Source organism: Sturnira hondurensis, unplaced genomic scaffold, assembly GCF_014824575.4.
Source record: "Sturnira hondurensis isolate 20B ecotype Veracruz unplaced genomic scaffold, ASM1482457v3 Scaffold0000880, whole genome shotgun sequence".
Classification (NCBI taxonomy): Eukaryota; Metazoa; Chordata; class Mammalia; order Chiroptera; family Phyllostomidae; genus Sturnira; species Sturnira hondurensis.
In genome coordinates, this window is record NW_028073511.1 from 13,721,489 (window position 1) to 13,741,296 (window position 19,808).

General features: G+C 38.2%; 1 protein-coding gene across 8 annotated transcripts in view; it reads left to right on the forward strand.

Moving 5' to 3' along the window:
- The window catches only part of MLIP (muscular LMNA interacting protein), a 232,289-nt gene that overhangs the window by 102,644 nt on the left and 109,837 nt on the right, over positions 1-19,808 (forward strand). For all 8 annotated transcript variants that reach the window (XM_037055051.1, XM_037055065.1, XM_037055077.1 and 5 more), the window contains exons 2-3: positions 4,798-5,190; positions 16,373-17,938. In XM_037055051.1, the coding sequence (XP_036910946.1) occupies positions 4,798-5,190; positions 16,373-17,938 (1,959 nt within the window). The remainder of the gene's footprint in view (positions 1-4,797; positions 5,191-16,372; positions 17,939-19,808) is intronic.

Genomic DNA, 19,808 nt, shown 5'->3' on the forward strand with positions numbered 1-19,808 from the left:
GATTCAGACTGGAAGTTTTTAGGTAAAAGAAAAGGAGAAGATTTTGGAAGCAGGAAGAAGGAATAAAGAGCACACCTCTTCCACTCCCAGGCCTAGTGTGAGAGAAAACAGCTTCCACTGAGGGAGCTTGTTGGAAATGAGAGTCCTTCAGACGGAACCGTAGTTTAGTTAGAGCTAGAATATTTAGAGAAAATGTCAAAGATGATATGAAGGATTTTTTTTGATGACTGAATATCAGACAGTGTGTTTCAAGGGTTGGAACACGGTACAAGGTGGAAACAGAACTGGGGTGCGCAGATAGCACATGGGGATTGAGGGGTGATTCGGAGGCCTGGGTTCCTCACAGGGACAGATATGATCAGAGCTAAAGCGCATGCTGAGATGAGGTCCAAGTTGTCCAAGGCACAGAAAGGTGATACAAGCTGAAGGGAAAGGAGAGTAGGGATCTTGTCAGGGCACATCATATATTTTGTGATGGAGTCATGGAGGCAGCAAAGGGACAGTGTCACTCTGACTAGGTGGGGTTGATTTTATCATGGTCATTATTTTATCAAAAATGATTTCCCTTCACCTTCCCACTCTCCCTATTTTATCATGTTCAGGAGCTTTTCTTTATCGTAGTTCATTTTCTCTGGACGCCAAGGAGACCATGTTTCTTTTCTTGTTTCCTTAACTTATTCTGCCTGCTCCCTCCAAGATCTTGCTCCACTTTCATTCTCTACTGGTTCATCCCTTCAGTCTACAGACATGTTCAAGTCTATCCCATTACAGACAAAAAGGCATCTCTTTGACTCTACTTCCCTGTCTGACTGCTCTTAACCTTTCTCCTTACTTTTCATCCATACCATACTTCTTGAAAGGGAAATCTATAGCACCATCTTCTCTTTCTTCCTGTTTTGTTCCCTTAGTCTTCCATCTATTTGTTATTGACTTTTCTTCCTTGTCTCTGGCCTTGTGTCTTTTAAAACCAGTATTATCTAAAATTCTAATGTGACTACGTCACTTCCCAATCTATAGTGCTTACGGAGCACAGTGGCTCTCTGTTGGCAATAGGACGATGTGCAAGCCGGATCCACACCTGCACTGTTGCTGCTTTCCCTGCTCTCAGCTGGTTTTCTGGGCCTGGGGCATCTTTATCTTCCTCTTCACTGGGACTTAAATTTCTGGTGTTTTATTTTTTTTCCTAGAGCTTCCCAGGTTGGGTAGGTAGGTTCCCCTCGTCACTTTTTCCTGGGTATCCTGTGTGTATTCTCTTTCTCCTTGTGAGTGGTCTATTGACTCTTTTCTATTCACTCTTGTGTATCTAGCTCCTGACTGCCTGCCACACAGAAAACACTTAACAGAATTACTTTTGAATGAATAAAGAATGAACAAAAGATAGAATATGTCTTTTAGCAGACATTCACATCCTGATAAAGAGAAAAGTTGACTTCTAATTTTAAATCCATAGTTAGTATTCTTGTTGGAGTAAATGTTGGAAGTTTCTTGCATGCCTGGTGATTATGAATCAAATTGAACCTGCTAACCCAGGGTTAAATGGATAAAAGTCCCTTTTGAAACAGACTGAAGGCTGTGTTTGTGATGAATCCACTGAGGTAGAGACGCCCTGTAATATTTCAGCAGATCAACACCTGTTGTTTTATTGTCATCCCTTATAACAGGGTCCTCCTGGGGTTGTATTGCTTTTTCTGAAAGATAGTATTATAAAAAAGAATCTGATACACTCTGACTATTTTTATAGCTTTTTTCTTTGGCAACCGTATACACGAGCGTAAGAAAATGGGCAATTTATCAAAATAAATGAGACGAATATCATGGTGTATAAAGAAAAAGTCAAGATAAACATTTGACAAGACTACAGGCCTAATTTATTACATGTCTCATAGGTCTCTTCTGGTGATTCTGAAGCCAAACCTTTGATCTTCACATTTGTCCCCACTGTCAGAAGATTGCCAACCCACTCTCAGTTGGCTGACATCTCTAAATTCCTTGTTAAAATTCCTGAGGAACCAAGTGATAAGAATCCAGAAACTGTAAATAGGGTAGGATTATTTTTATTCTCTTTTATATCCAGCAATTAACAGTAAATTATCATAATAATGACTTACAAATTTGGATGAATGTTTATTTCCTCTGCTTAAAGTAAGACGACCATGAAATCTAAGGCTAACCAGAAATATAATTATGTAATAGGAACATAAATGTTATCTAATTCCAGGTTCTCTGTAATGCATTATTCTCAACCTTTTTGAGTTGATATCCTATTGTTTGCTTTTTTGCACATTCCCTTCTCTCAAATGTATCTTAAAATAGTGAAAACAGAATTAAAAAGAAGTTTGCATTTATTTTGAAAGAAAATACAAGGGTTAATATTGAGGTGCTGCTGCCTTACATGTAATAAATTAGCAACATAATAACAGTAGAATAGCGAGGGCAACTGTGGAGATATTTGCATGCTCATATTTTGGTGCTACTTTTGTGAATATGTACAATTTTGGTGGAAACCTTTATCAAATTTCATAAAACTGTCATCATAACCTATAGTCATCATAGCCCATCAATAACCTAACTCTTGGAAGTGTGTGCCCAAAAATAGGACAAAAGAAGAAAAAGTTATAGAAAAAAATAATTAGAAAAAAACAGCTTAATACCAGAAAAGTTAAGAACATGATAATATATCACTTTGACAAAGTTATAATTAGAGTAATTGTGTGACTCCATGAAAAATGGTAACCTTATAATATTATGTAACAAAACAGATTATAAAATTGTATTTATGCCCTGGTCAAACTTTCTAAAATGAGACCAAGATTGAAAATGAAGTTAAAACAAATAGAAAACCCCTGAAAATGTCTTGTGCCAGAATAATGACATCGTGGTTTAAAAAAATTCTCTTTAAAATGTGTTGTAATACTGTCTTATTTAAAATAAAGTGTGACTGGAAGGAACTTGTGGTATTCTTGAGCCAACTGGAAGGGCAGGAAATAATCTAATTTGCCTTGTATAGATGAAAACATCTTATAGGCAAGCAGTAATATATATTTATGTTTCTGAGATTTTCAGTGCGATAGCATAAGATATTATTTCAAGATCACTGGGGCCAAATTATTTCAGAGAAGTTCCGCATATTACATAAGGCTCTTCTGGGAAGTTTCTCCCTAACAGTACTCAGCTACATATAATATATTCATAGTAGGCTTTGTTATTAGGTGTGATCGTTACATGAGACTGTAGCTATATGAACCAGTGTTGGGTGCAAATCTCCAAAGCCTTCTGAGATGATGCTATTCATCTGATGATTGCAACGATACACATACAACTATGTCATCAAAATGAGATGGAAGTTTTTTTCTGTCTATGTTTTCAATGGTTCAGTATTATAATCAAGCAGGGTAAATAACCCTTCATTCTTTCTATATTTGACACCTATTGACTGACAACATGTTAGGTGGATTCTGAGTGAATAAAGTCAACGCATTACTTATTCGTTATTGGGAATGCAGACAATGAAAAAACTGAAAGTGTGTAACCAAATCTCGGGTATTGATGAATGTTGTAAAAATATATCAGAGTAAAGGAACGGAGCATGATAGACTATGGAGGAAGGGAGCTGTTCTAGAGCATTAATGATGTTTTCAAGAATTAGTTTAAGTGTCTGCCCATTTTTTAGTTATTCCATTACTTTTCATAGGAAGCAATGTGTCACTGAGTATTTCTATTTTTAATTTAAACTTCCTTCCATTTGGGGGTTTTATTACTATGTAGTATTGTAATTAATATGTGAAATCACCATGATCAGAGAAATCCTAATCAGAGACGATTTGTTTTATTCTGACTATATCATCATCAGCTGAAAAATGTGGAATTGCTGTATAAAGTGATGTCCTTAGTTTAGTTATGCCTAATCAATGGTTGATTTCTATTGTGTTTTCACACACACCAAACACCTACACACATATTGTCATACATTAAACTGATGACCATCGTTGAAAGTATCTTAGTTTAATTAGTGCCTTCTTTAACTGTCTATTTTTAAATAATTTCAAACTTAAAGAAAAGTTTAGAGAAAGAATAACAAACATAGTATGGTTATCAAAACCAAGAAAATTAACATCGGATCTTCTCAGCATACATAGCTGCTGTCTTTTGAGAACAAAGCCTTCTGTTAGTGTGGTAAAACTGTCTTACCCCTGGTCTGATACACTTTCTGTGTGTTCAAAAAAATTGGATGGGAAAAGATTTAGAATTCCAAATCCAAAATCAAATAATAGTAAAAAATAGTTTGTGCTATCTTTTTGGTGTCCTAGTCACAGGTTCTTCCCAGTTAGCACAGGTCATTTTGTCGAATACCTGTACATTTTGTTCTGGTATTATTTTTCTGCTCAGACTTTTACAGAGATTTCCATTCTTTTAGAATCTTTCAGTGGGATTTCCTTTATCCCCTGGCTTTTATGGAATATGTAGGTTTTCCTTGACCAGTCTCCCTTTGTTTCATGAATGTCTTCATGGAGAACATTGCTCTCTTTCTCTCCTTTTAAAAAGTCACCCCATGATTTTTTAGAAAGCAGGTTTGTTTGTTGATGTTGATTCTGGGCCCTACATTGTTTGGGTCTGGACCAGGACAAACAGGTGGGCTAGTAAAAGGAAACTTTTAACTTCAACCTAATTTCTTTTGATTTTTAAGTATGTTTTTATAAAGTCCTGTCCTTGAGCACATCAAGTTTTTAAGTGTGCATAGAAAAAAGAAGCAAGTATAAAACCAATGTCAATGCTTTTATGTCTATACATTTATTGCAGTCAAATTTCAATGAGTACTTGACCTTGAATGCTGGGAGCCAACAGGAGAGAGACCCAGGAACATTGATTTATCCTTCAGAAGTCAGCGGAAAGATTTCACAAGTAAGGGAATTTAAAGCAAACGAATCTCAAGAAATGCAGCAAAGTGGCCTCTTCAAAGCTGAATATGTTTTTATTGTGGACTCTGAAGGGGAAGATGAAGCTACAAGCAGAAAAGTTGAACAAACTCCCCCAGTGGGAGTGGGCACCACAGCTACTCGGCCCAAGTCTCTAGCTATCTCCTCCAGTCTGGTCTCTGATGTGGTACGTCCCAAAACACAGGCAACAAACCTCCAGGCCCCATCACATCCTGAAATGCCCCATGGGATGGCCTCTCAGCAGAAGCATGGGCAGGTAGGTTTTCCTGCTTATAAGAAAAAAGAAATATTGTTTACATATCCTTTGTTTCAGACTGTCTGTTGTCTTGGAAACCTCTAGTGTGGGGCTGCCTCAGTGAAATAAGGAGCAGATCCCAAAACTTAGCAGCAAGATTGAATGCCTTTTTTTAAGGTGGAGAGTCTTTGGTACAGTAGGATAATTCCTGTGTCTGTGATGGCAAGAAAGAAATGTCAAAGAAAGAAAGGGAAAGATTTTGAAGGGAAAAATAGAGAGAATTTGTCATAGGCTATTTGTTGTAATGAAATTTCAATATGATGTTGACAAGGTATAGGAGGATGTCAGGAATGCAGAGGCTGGCTTTGCGGTAATAGTGGTTGGGGAGTTGCCCCAGACAGTAAGCATGAGTTAGTACCAAGATGCCCTGTTTTGAATCTACCAGATCAGGCATTTGCAAGCATTCCAGAGTAGTTGGGAGAACATTTTTATTGGTGAGTTAGCCTTTTGCTGCTACTAGGATTCATGTAAAACTGTAGAGTAGGCATCTTATTTTTGGTGCCACCCCATCTTTATTTCTGTAGCCTTCACTGACTTTCTGATGATGTATTTGTATTTCCTCCAAGCATCCAGTATCCGCATTCTGTCTTGTGGCGGTGGAAGACTCACATTGGGCTATCCATACCTGGGTCTCCTGGACTAAAACATTCATTTCTTTTTGAGGTTTACTCTCAGCTAATTATTTAAAATATTCTAACCACACTAACATGTTCTCAGTAGGTGTGATAGGCTTAAACATTTTTTTCTAGTCTCAGGAAAATAGTGAAATGACCAATAGGAGATTTGGGGGTTTCCATAGTCAGTGGAGTGTACTGGTCATTTGATGGGGTGCCTTTGAAGAAGAACATGTAGGTGTGATGATACAAGTTATATATGACATATGTATGTGTATATATATGTCAACCTAAACATGCACCTTGGGATTTTTTTTTGGCCAACATAGGTTACTTAGGAGGTTATTGTTCATGTTATTAATGCTCCAAATGAAAAGACAAAGCTCAACCAAATTCATTAGTAAGGGCTGAAAATGATTTTATCACAAATGGAGGAATACTGGATCTTGAATTCTTTGGGCATAGCCATGGTTCCTGTTTCCATTTATCTTAATAATTTCTTAATAATTCCTGAGTGATGAATAGAGGTCATCATGAAATAAAAACAAGAGGAACTAAAAATAAGATAACTGTTACCCACAAATTTAAACTAAAAAAAATGACCAGGGAATAAGAGAGGATACTCTGAGAGGTTTAATGTAGTCAGTAGTAGAATTTTAATATAAAAAGTATAGAGACTATCCCATGATTGGATTGCTTGATGCCAACCACAGTAATTTTTCAATCAGAAATTTTAATTTTTCTATAAAAAAGTGATTTTTCTGGTCAACCTGGTAAAAATGAATAGAATTGTCTATAAATGAGTACTATTAGTTAGTAATAATAATTTAAGCTTTTTCCAAAAAATGTCTTTAGTTCTTAGTTTGGACTTTAACCTTTTCATAACCTAAGCCATATGACATTTTCTCTCCACATCGTGTACCTCATTTCTTCAGCTCTCCTAAATTATCACCAAAGTTCACACTTTATACGTTTCCATCCCCGAGCTCTGGATCCCTCTGAGTGTAATGCTTCTTTCTCCCCCAGACCCGAGGCCATTTGGCCTAGGCTACTTGATACTAAGTTCTGCTCAAGTGGCCCCTTTTCCTAGAGACATTCCCAGATGGGTTAGTTTTTCACCTTCATCTTTGTCATTTTTCTTATAGTTCTGTAGCCTTTTTGGAAAATCTTCAGTATAACTTCTTTCAACTTAGTTCTAATAGTTGATTTTATCTTTCTTCCTCACTAGACTAAAAGCAACTTGAAGCCAAAGTCTGTCTCCTGTTTATTTCTGTATCCATAGCACTTAGTGCAGCATCTTGAACATAGGTAAAGTTCAATAGGTGTATGAAAAATTATTCACAAGTGTATACATTTGAAGTCTTTTCTCAGATATCAACTCCTTCACGAAGTCTACTTTTGTTCTTTCAGGGAAAGCAAGCTCTTCCTTAATTTACTTCTGATGGCTCTTTTCCCTGAATATCTTTTATTATAATTATTCTTTTACAGTGTTGTATTATAACTGTTTAGGTGAATGCCTTATCTATCCTAGCAGACTGTAAAGTTTCTATAGGTAAAGACCCCATTAAATCCATTTCTATTAAGTGTTTTGTTCTCCAGAGTGGTTACTGTATTCTCTCAAATACATCGCTATAAATATTGGGTTGAGTGTTTTTTTGTTCCAAAGGTTGTAGTGGTATGTTTACATAAAAGCACATTATGTTAAAAAAATCTCTAAAGAATTTAAAATTTAAAGTGTAAGTCAAAAGCAAAAATGCTATGAAAGCAGTTGAATTAAAATTCTCATAACTAAAATTCAGAAAAAATACTCCATAATGAAATACTCTATTCAAGTTTTTGAGTGTTGGTGTAAAGATGTGAGACTCATCTTACCTAGGGGTAGTATTAGAGTTCAGAGACAGGTGACTATACATCAACAAGCTCAGACTGGTTTGTCTGAAAGAACTTTGATAAAATCTGGTATCAATCAGATCAACTTGGGAATAGAAAATAATAACTGAGGACTTTTATTAGACTAATATGTTAATAAATCACACCTTTCTGGCAGTGTGACTTAGTTTGAGTAGTGACCTAGGGTTATCGAAGCACAATAACTCTCCTATTTTTATGCTGAGAAACCTCATGGAGAATGAAGCATTTCTTTACAACATTGTATTTTCATGTTTTCTAGTTGCCTTGCCAGATTTTCTCTCTGTACACCAGCAAGTAATTCTGCCAAGTGGGACAGGCAGGTTAATATATGCTGCTGCTTGGTTAGGGAGGAAGGGCAGGTTGGGAGATTCACGAGACCCTGATCAAAGCCAAGGGGAGGATCGAAGTCCCTTTGCTGACAAAGCTGGATCTGAAACAGTAGGAGGTCCCGATGGAACTGTGTCCCCTGTCAGACAGGAAGGGGAACCCCTCGCCTCAGTGAGCATTAGAAGAACCAGAAGATGTTTAGGGATGAGGCCAGGTATGTGGGGTTTGACCTGGCCAGAGTCTGAATTTGGGATACAGGAATACTTTCCCTCCCGTGGGTCAGCCCCTAGAACCTGGCGCTGCGTTACCTGCTGGGAGCCACATTTCCTCTGTGCTCTGTCCTGCTCTGGGAGGGCGGGGTGAGGGTCCCCAACGTCTGACCAGTGCAGCTACAAAGGAGGGGCCTGATGCCTGCTATTAAAATATGATACACTATTATTTATTAAAACAATGCTATTTAATATAATGAAAATATTATAAATGTAAAACAAAGTCCAATAGAACAGCACCCTCAAGGCTTTCTAAATTGGAAATTAGGAGGTTATTTGGGGACTTTAATGAGAACAGTGTGAGTGGGGTGCTAGGGACACAAATCAAGTTGAGAAGGGGATGGGTGATGAGGGCAAAGAGGTTGTGTGTTGGAGGGAAGGACCGGGAAAACCAAATTGAGACAAGCAACTGAGTGGCCATGCTCTTCTGGGTGTTTACGTATAACCATTAACCCTAGTTTCTTCATTTGTAAAATGGGGTGATGACATCAGCCTTTCTTATGAAAATCAAATGAGATTCTATATTATATAATGAGACTTTATACATTTATTTATGTATATTTATATACAAACTGTTCATCACGGTTCCTGGCCCATGGTAAGTTCTCAACAAAAAATTTACTATATTGAAGAAGTCAAGGAAAGCAGCGTGTTGTGGGGTATGGTACAGGGTAAGGAATATGCAAGGGGGGGAGACGTTTTATATATTGGTTCAAATGTAGCTTGGATGTAAGAACTTTGGGGGAGGAACATGGAAAATAAGGTCAGAAGAACTGGCTGAGGTCAAAATGAAGGAGGTCCTTACATAAAATTCTGGGAAATTTGGACATTAGCTCTCATATTTACTAAGTACCTAGGTTTCATGGATCCATGGAAAAGGGATTACAACAAATTTGGACAGGGCATTTGACATACAAATCTTCCTTATACCCCCAAGGGCCTCAATGTTTTAGTGAAATAGTCTATTCATACCAACACATTGTATTAGAGTAGTCTTTTTATGTTTCTGTTATTCTAGTCTATTTGTGAGCCTCATCATGCCAAAAAATCTTCTTGCCTCTGGTTCCCACCACCCTAACACAATGCCTGGAACACTTGTAGGTGATTGGAAAGTGTCTGATGAGTGAATAAATGAGTGAATGCTCCTCCTTTTTGCATGACCCTGTGATATATATGTGTAGGAAATAAACATCATTATATAAACTGTCTTACCAGAGACATGGAGTTTTCTCTTTTAGCTGAGAGAAAACTGTCATGGAGTACAAGAAGAGGACCTGGGACTCCTACCTCATAGTTTAGCTCTTGCTCCATATTTTGCTTATCAAACAGATCATCCATACATAACTCTTGGCTTTAGAGATGTGGAGATGGAAGACTTTGGAAGAAGCTGGTAGGTGAAAGTTCCAAGTTGAATTCTGCTAACTGCTGGGAGGACCAGCTTGGAATGACAGGAAGTAGTTCCAGAAAAATGGCATTTATGTTAAGATTCCAGGAAGCACTGTACACCTGACCATCATCCGGACAGCATTCTAGCTACATGCAGAGCAGAGCTACGTGGGGCAGAGAGGGAAGAAAACAAAACGAGAGCCTGGCTTGTCTGAGTTGGGGAGAGGTGATCAGGTGGTAACTCAGATTCTGGGTGGGCCCTCTCGGTCATACACTCGCCTAGAGGCAGCTGTGATGGTTAAAACTGTAGAGGGCCTCGTTCTTTTCATTGCTGTACACATTCCTGACCAATTAAAATGGATTAATTTATTTTTGAATTTAAGTATAGTTGGCATACAATATTATATTAGCTTCAGTTGTATAATCTAGTGATTAAACCTTACAATGTGATCACTACACTAAAGTCCGGTAACCATGTGTCACTGTGCAAATTTTTCACCATAATGTTGAGTATATTCCCTTTCACCTTTGAATAAAATCACCAGTGGGTGATTTTACTTTTTTAACCACTTTTCTCTAGTGATCTTCCTATTGCCACCTCCCCATTTCCCTTTTTGCTTAGGGTGAGAGTATGATTCTGTCCTCTTAACCTTTTTGTCACCTTCTATAGTGAGACCAGACACACTTAAGAGACTTTTTCTGACTCAGTGGGAGGACCAGGCTCTGCTGTGATGCTGGAAGAATCCCTGTGATCCCTGCTGGCCTGTTGCTTCCCCTGGCTGAAACACCAGTTATTTGTACCATTAGTTCCAGGGACAGAGGAAGTACATTTATGGGAAATCAAGTTGCTTTGTCAATTCCAGCAGAAAGGTGATGGAGGTTTTTAAAAGGAGGGTCTCCTGACTTGATGTCAGAACTCGGTTTTTTTCTCTCTCGTGAGGTAAGACAGAATTTGCTCTCAGAGCCACGGTTCCCTCCACCCCATACCCTCACTCACTCACTGCCTGGAGTCTACAGCAGAGTTAGAGGGGATCACCACTGAGGAAAGTGATGAAGCCTTCTTTAAGGAGGTGCTATGTTCCAGCTCTCAGTCCTTCTGTTCCTACACCCACGGGGCACTCTACTTCTTTATCCCTGCAGGAAGGCAATATGCCATGCACTAGACACTCTGTGAGTACACGTTAAAAGACATGGTGCCTGCCTTCCAGGAACTTGAAAGACAGATTCACCTGAAAATAATGACAGTGAAAGGTAACGTGTTCGAGGGAAAATGGGAATCAGCCTTGGACCTCAGGAAAGGTTTGTGTTGTATGAGCTAAAATGTAAAGACTAAGCACATGTTTTCTGGTCAAACAAGCAGTGCTTAGGCATTTCTGGGAATTAGCGAGAAATACCAATATAGAAGAAGAGAATAAAAGAAGAAAAGGACTTAGTGATTAAATAGAGGCACAGTTAAAGTAGTTTTGAAAAGGAGGAGAGATTGGAAGTATCAGGTTTTAGAGAGAAATCAGAAAAGATGAGGAGTTCCAATGCCTGTTGGTTTTAGGAAGTGAGAAATCATTGTGAGCATTGGTGGTAACAGTGCCTGTGGAAGAGGAGGGGCGGGAGGTGGTTAAGAAGATGGCAAGGGGAGTGTATTAGTTTTCCATTGCTATAGAACAATCACTACAAGTGTAGTGGCTTAAAAATATGTTTATTTATTTTTATTTATTTTCTCTGCCACTTTGATCGCTAATCTTTCTATTCACTTTTAAAACACTCACTTGTGTAGGTCATAGCCCACACTGGATAATCTCGTGTTTGATTAACTTGAAGTCATCCATCAGGGACTTCCAAATTCCTTCACTTCAGCTTCCACCCATACTCAAGAAGAGGGGATTATCCAAGAGGGGATTCTGGGTAGTTGCTGTTGGGTATGTTGGCCACAAAACAGAAAGCAGTACAATGATTATTATATTTGTTCAGGTATAATTACCAAGAGAGAAACGTGGGCCTGTAATGATGGGAAAGACAGGACCCACAAAGATCTTAGTGTACGTGTATGCACCCATTTTCAGTTACCTTTTTTGATATAACAAACCATGACAAAATTTATTGTTTTTAAACACAACCTTCTATTTAGCTCGGAAATTTGCCGGTCTACAGTTGGGCCAGGTTCGGCTGGGTAGCTCTGCAGGTCTCGGTCAGGCTCAGCTAATATTTGCTGTGGTTCACTTATGTGTCTGTGATTAGCTGCTGTTTGAATGGTAGGTGATTAGTTGTCTGGTGGCTGGTTAGCTGAGAGGTGGTGTTGTATTTTCCAGTGGGCTAACCTGGGCTCATTCATATTATGGCAATGTTCTGCATTCAGCAAGACTGAGCTCCAATGCACAGTGCTTTTCTAGCCACTGCTTCTTGTATCACATTGGCTAATGTTACACTGGCTAAAACAAATTATATGGCCAATTGAGATTAAGGGATGAGGAAAAGGACTTTTCCACTTCAATATAAAGACTAGAGAATGGTGGAAATTTTTACAGTCCGTTGCATGATATTTATTATTATGGAAGGATTGAAGATTAAAAGGATTCTGCTTTTAAAGATTGGAAGGATTCTGCTTTATATTTATGTTAGAATGAGAGAGCTAGTAAAAAAGAAAAGAAGAACGAGTACATAGCATAGGACTGATGGAATGTGATCTCTAAGAAGGCAGGAGCTGCTGCGATTTGGAACACATGGAGAAAATTTGCCTTAAAAGAAATAAAAAGCAGATCTAAAAAATTAGATTTTTCTGGTAATCTCAGTTTTCTTTGGAGAAAAAGAATTCTAGGTTGTTGAGGACAATGAGGGAATGGTGGGAAAAGGGTGTGTGGTGAGGGTTAACTTTTTAGAAGACCTGCTGTTCAGAACAGGAGAAAAGCTGAGGTTCAAATGAAAGAAAAGTGAAAAAAAAAAGCAGCCAACAAAATTGCTGAGGTGTCCAGGCCCAGCGGAGACTATAGACCTTGAATTTATGTGGACATGAGGTCACAGTGCCCCATTCACCCACCCACAGTGCTGGTTCTGCGGAGGCACAAGGACATTCAGCCCACTCCCAGCCAGCGAGCTCATGCAGAACCAGTTTGTAAATGAAGTGCAGCAGCCCTGCCAACCCACAGGGTTGTGTTGCTTTTTTTTAGTAGCAGCTTTAAATAGACTAGGTCTAGGAACATGACGGCAGTTGGTAGGAATGATTTAAGAATGAAGATTTGCCAAGTGGATTGGTAAAAAAAAACAAGATGGCTAGAATGTTGACAATGCTCACAAGGAAGTTGAGATTGAACAAAGTATTACTAAAACCTAATGCAAATATGCTTTTAGTAATACCGTATGTAAAACATGCAATATAGCAAGGAATGGGGGTAGTGAGATTGGATAGCAAGAGAGGGCTCTGTTAAGAAGGAAAGATCTTTAGTTCATGGTAGACACAGAGGAATTATTGATGGCATCTTGTACATAGGTATAACTTGATCAGATTGTAAGAGATCATCAATCTGATGATAGGTTGAATGTTATTTAAATGTTCAGGTAAGAAAGACTGAGAATCTGCCCAGTGACATTGTGAGTGTCCATCAGTGAGAAGAGGACTGATAACAGGTAAGTTTAGGAGGCCATGCTGCATAATGTCACGACTGTGCGAACAGAGGGTCTTCTGGAGTTTCTGCCTTGCGAGGCTGTGCAGATTCAGGAAGAAAAGCACAACTATATGGGACAACATCTGCTGCTGTCCAAGTCTTGAGAACTACTCAGAATATCAGGTAGCAGCAGACCAGTCACTTTAGTTTTATTCAGATGCTTTGGAATATCATAGATACAGTAAGGGGAAAATGAATATATTCAGGAACAGTTTATTTAGTTTGACTAAAATTACAAGGTAGTTCTACTTCAGAGGTTGGTTGTTAAAATAACTAATGACCTCTATTATATATGATCTACGGGTGGATTTATGACTGAGATTGTCCACTTCATGACAGCAGAACATTGCAAGTATCCTCTGATCCTGAGATTATTGTGAATGTCAAGGCACTCTTTCTAGGGAAAGAGAGTTTTGAGAATGACTTTGGAGGTGTGTAGTCAGGGGGCTCAAGGAAACAGAGGAGGACTTGGGATTGGAGAACACAGGGGTAGCTCTGAAAGGTGTTTGAAGCAAAGGAATCAACAAAGATCAGGCTAGAAATAAATAATGGAGAAGAAGGGGAACAGATTTGAGGGAGAAGCATTTAGAACATCAGAAACAAACCCAGTAACAAACAGCACAGGGTGGGGGTATTAATGGGAGAGAATCAAGGGACAGAAATAATTTATAGACATTACTAGAGAAGTAAGGGGTTTATAGGGAAAAAGTAAAATAAAGTCTGAGCTACTGATTGAGCACTTGACAGGTATCCATTTTTTCTCTCTGCATAAAATCATTCATGTCTTTAGCTCCTTTTAAAAAAAATTTATTAATAAGTGAAATTCAGGACAATGAATATTTTTCATTAAAAATGTATTCTTCACTTCTGGGAATTTTATAAAAATGTGGAACAACACTTCTTATATTAGTGTAAATTAGAATAATACCATGATGTGTTTGCAAATTAGAAATGAATATATTATGAATACTATTGATATATGGAATAGGAGATTATAAAACATGTAGATTAATATGAACATAACAGTCTTAGAATTTTTGGTTATTCTCTTGTAAGTTCTTCAATAATCAAGTATTAAAATACAGTGGAATTCTGAGTTACTTATATTAGATAACATATGGCCTAATGCAGTAGAACATTTGGTAATTAGAATCCATACTCTTGAGGAAGTTTGAGAGAATAGTCTTTTCCTCTGAGTGAGACCCTCAAACTAGAGCCCTGCTATTTAAACATGACACTTTGATGCACAGTCAAGATGAATTAATGTCTGTCTTCTAAACTGAAGTTATTTGGATGATAATTGAAAAGATAATGGGGTTTGGGGGCTCTTATTATTAACTTATATATATATTTTTTACCAGTAGCTTTGGCATAACCTGAAAAGGCACCCTCCTGGGTCTGGAAATTACTTTCTTCCTTCTGTGAAGAGAGACAGATCATCAGTGGAAACAATGAGAAGACTTTTTATTCATGGCTAATCACATGAAACAGTTATGTAACCAGAGGCCAAACAGACTTGTTTCTAAGTAAAATGTATGTGAGGGAATTTTTAAGCTTTCTTTCTCAATTCGATTGAATTCTGCTTGATTTTTTTAATTATCCCCCATTTTCAGATATTCTGGTTTATGCCAATATATTTGAACATTATTTATATGGCAAGAGTTCTGTGTTTCAAAGGCACCAGGGTTTACATATTAAAAACGGGAATATTTTGGGCATGTTTGCTCAGAGACTTGGAAGTTTGGGGTGAGTTGCTTGAATTTATTAGTTTCAAATATTTTTTTAGAACTCAAAACTATAGGATATGAAAATCTTCACACTAGGGCTAATGGATGACTTAACATGGATATCTTAAGCACCACCAAGAACTATCTTTTACCGAATTTGTAAATCAACCTTTCTTTAAGTTTAAATAATTATGCCCACACATTTTTCTGCTATGCAATGTGAAAAATATATACATATAAGATAATAAATGTTAATTAATTTCCTACATTCTTTATGAGACACAGTAGTTTCCTTTCTCTTATGGACTGATAGGATCAAATCAATAATTTTGGAAAAAATAACCCCTCTGTTTAAAGGATTGAAGGAGGAATAAAGAGCTTCCCAGACCAGAACAACTTACAATTTCAGTATTTACGGGTGATTTTTAAAATAGCACAGGAATACACGCACTACATCATTTTACAGGCCCTGCCTAGCCTCTCTTGACAATGATGCCTTATTTCTTCATCTTGTGTAGAATTGACAGGCTGCCTTGTTTCAGGCGGACTGCATTCGTCAAGTGTTCTGGATTCCTTTGCCGTGAGAGAGTACACATTCTGTTCAGTATAACCAAGTCATTTGTTTGGTGTTCATTTTGGCGAGTAATAAGGGAAAATATTTTTTATAAGCTAGATTTCCCTCTGTGTTTGGGACTTGCTTTCACTGTCTCACTGTCTCACTGTCTGCTGATGTTGAATGCTGCATCTGTTGAATTTCGGGCATTTTTAGTTTCACAATAGGTAGGGGTGGTCCACGTTTTAGGGTTTCAAGCTTCAAAGTATGTTAGTTTTAAAGGGTTGTATTCATTATTATTATATTATGGTTTATATACTCCCAATAGAAAATTTGTTTCATTTTCCAAGGTGAATTTTGAAATGTATAGTGATGGTGGTTTCAATCTTTTCAAATGACATGATTCCAAATTAAGATAACTCTTTTAGATTTTGTCAGTAAAATTGTTTTTTAAATGGAAATATGTGAATACAATTTAATATTGATGGTCATTTTAGGGAATAAGTATGCTACTGTATATAATGTCTCATAGTTTATTTATACTTTATTAGCAAAACAGAATTTCTCCCATTTTATGGAGATTTAAGGTGCCTCTTCATACAAACTAATAGAACTGTTTGCATAAACACACAAGCGCCTAGAATATTTTGATAATGTCACAAATAATGTCCGATTACAATCTGTCTATTTCTCTTTCCTCTAGTTAACTTCTTCTTCCACTACCTCTGAGCAGCTTGCCTGTAAACCACCTGCTCTCTCCTTTGTTTCTCCAACTAATCAGAAAACACCACCTGACCCAGTTAACCTCGCCGGAGCCTCTGTCCTAGAGGAGTTCCACAGTAGGAGGCTGAATGCCAGTGGGGCCTTGATAGAAGAAACAGCTACGTATTTCCAAACTTCCTCTCACTCTTCACCCTTTTTTGCATCGAAGGGCACCTCCTCAACGGTGGAGTTGCCCTATTCCACTCAGTTATCAGGTTCTAATTTACCCAGTCCCAGTGAAGCAGATCAAAAACTTGGACTGACATCGGAAGCTCCCAGGAAGACGTCAGCCTCGCATGTCCTTAGCCCCAGAGAAAGTCTGAGAACCTCTCCTTCACAATCCTCTGGCACTTCTCCGAAGTCGAATTCAGCCTCATACATCCCAGTCCGTATTGTCATGCATTCACTCTCTCCAAGTCCAAAGCCATTTACCTCCTCTTTCCATGGCTCTTCTTCCACCATCTGTAGCCCGGCGTCATCCAGTGGAAATCTCTCAAAGTCAGGGGTGAAATCCCCAGTGCCCTCCCGGCTTTCTCTTCTCACTGCCATCCTCAAGTCAAACCCTTCTCATCAGAGACCCTTTTCCCCTGCATCCTGTCCCACTTTCTCTCTCAATTCCCTGGCTTCATCCACACTTACACTCGATCAAAAAGAAAAGCAAACCCTATCCACACCTAAAAAATCTCTCTCAAGTTGCTCACTGAGAGCAGGGTCTCCTGAGCAAAGAGAACACCAGGTTTCTGACGTTAGCCAACAATCCTTTCACTTACCTTTTTTCACCCAATTTGCTTCCCTTTCTCAGGCACCCTCCCTCTCTCCCACAAAACATGCGAGCAGCAGCCTTGCTTCTTTGAATGTAGAGAAAACACCATCACCCACTTCTTTGAAGAACAATCCTACCCTCTCCCTGCTACAAACAAATACTTTGAGTCCTGTAGGTCTTCCTCCTGTCCCACCAAGCTTTTCTCCTTTTTCTTGGAAGGGCAAAAGGGATGCTGACCTCAGAGGTCTGGAAAAGCCCGGGAATATTTATACCTATCCTTCTGAATCAGCCTCTTCTACATTATCTTCTACATTTCCCACTAACCAAAGAGCCACACTCCCCTCCCCAGAGAAATGTTTCCATCCTTCCCCAGCTCTTTCAAACCTGATCAACAGGTCCCAGAAAGCACCACCCCAGATATCTGGCCAGGGGCAGAATCCTTCAGCTCCTCCTCCACCCCCTGTCTCCAGTGCTAGCTCTGCCTCTCATCCCAAATTGGGGTCCTTCCCTCTCCCTCATACTAATCTTCCCACTCAGGCACTCCGGCTCAGTCCTTCAGCACTGAGCCCAAATTGTGGCAGTGGTACCTTGCCTTCGAGACTCGGGAAATCTGAAAGCTCAATACCCGACCATGGGTCATCTGTTTCAACCCCATCACCTCCCACCTCTCTAACAAGAACCAAGGAGCCGATTTCACCTTGTGCATTGCCCGCATCAGCGGACTCTGAGAATAAGAAACCCAAGGTATTTTTTGCACGTTGCATGGTGCATGCTTATTTTGAAATACGGAGGAATCATTTTTTCTGGGGGGAAACTATCAGCAATTATGACATTCATTCTGTTCTGATGAGGAGACAGAAAAAGTGCAAGGGCATTTGGCAGTGGAAGGATAGAGGGAACTGGGATTTGGTATACTTGAACATGGAGATGAATTATAATCTGTCAAAAACTGTGCATGTTTCTGTAAAACTCTTTGATTTTGCAAATTCTGCTTTTATTGGAACTTCTTATATTTATAGCTTCAGGCATAATAATGTGAGTTATATCATAGATTCCCAAGATGGAATTTAAAGCAGCTAGTTGAGATTTGGGAATATGATATATTTTTAATTATTTAATAAATGGACTTTATTAGCCATCAAATTATTCTGTGCTGATAGAATAGTAGACAGGATTAGTGTAAAATGGAATGGTATCTTAGATCTAGGCCCATATTCTTGTCAAGCCAATTTGAAATCTATTTCCTTTGCTGTCATTCATCCATAATTATTAATTTTTTCTTCTTCTACCAGGTTGATTTCTTAGTTGCTCTTTATACCTCAAGCTAAAGCAATATGGATCTAGCTATACACATATAGGGCAAGAAGGAATGGAAAATTCCTTTATATGTGAAAATTATTTGATTTACAATAAACCTAAAAACGTAGTAATTATGAAATACAGAAAGAATAGACAGGCTGGGTATAAGGAAATAGAATTAATAAAGGGGAAATATTGACTTTTAAGTGCTCTGAAGCAAACCACTGAGCGGAGGTGTGAAATGGGCATTTATTTTAATGTGAGAAGGGAAACATTTGAAGGAGCAACCTGTGGAGTTCATTTCTTCTGAAGGAAAGCGCCTCTGATCTAGAGCATGACCACTTCCCAGACATTCTCAAATACTTTAGATTGTGGATTTTGTACACCCAGAATTTGGCCATTGTTATATAAATAAAACAAAGTTATGAAAGTGCTGATATTAAGAGGGAATTGGGATTTTCAGTTTAGTGCATTGGAGTAACAGTTTTAGAGCTTCCAAGTTCCGGGAGATTGTGTTCAACTCTGTTTCAATAATGAACTTAAAATGGGAAAGATAAAACAATGCACATTCTCTTGGTAGTGATATTGCAGTGTGATTAAACTTCTGCATGCATTAAACACCCACTGTGTCTACCACTATACTAGTGTTTTTTGAGATGTGTGTGTATACGTGCTTGTGTGTGTGTTTAAGGAAACTAAAAAACAATTTTTGTGTCTTAAAATTTTTTATTCATGAAAAATAAATGCATAATGTGGAGAAGCTATGGAGTTATTAAATGTATAATAAAGCTAGAAAGAATTATATGGAAATATTAACATAGTATAATGCAGATTACAGGTAATTGCGCCCTGAGTTTGATATACTAGAAATATTATGAGATATGGTTAGTGAGGGAATTTATTATAAATGTTGGTCCTGTTGGAAATATTTAGAATTAATCTTAATGAAGAGGGAAGGAGTTGGTATGTCAGAAATGGTTAACAGCCTGACCAAATACACAGAAGAAGGTTCCAGGTGAACACACGTGGAGACATAAGAAAGTTGGCTTACTATGGAGTAGTGATGGTGATAGTGATGGTGGTTGTAACAACAGATTTCGAATGCTTTCTGTGAGTCAGGAAATATCCTAGCACTTATACAAAGTAGTTAGAAATTAATGAAAAGGGACTATGTCAGTTAAATTTTATGACTACTCGAGGTTGGTAATATTATTTTCTCCATTGTATACACCAAGAAACAGAAGTTCAGTGACTCATGTGCCCAGGTCACTTATCTTGTCCTGGCAGAGCTGACATGTGTATTTAATTTGAATCT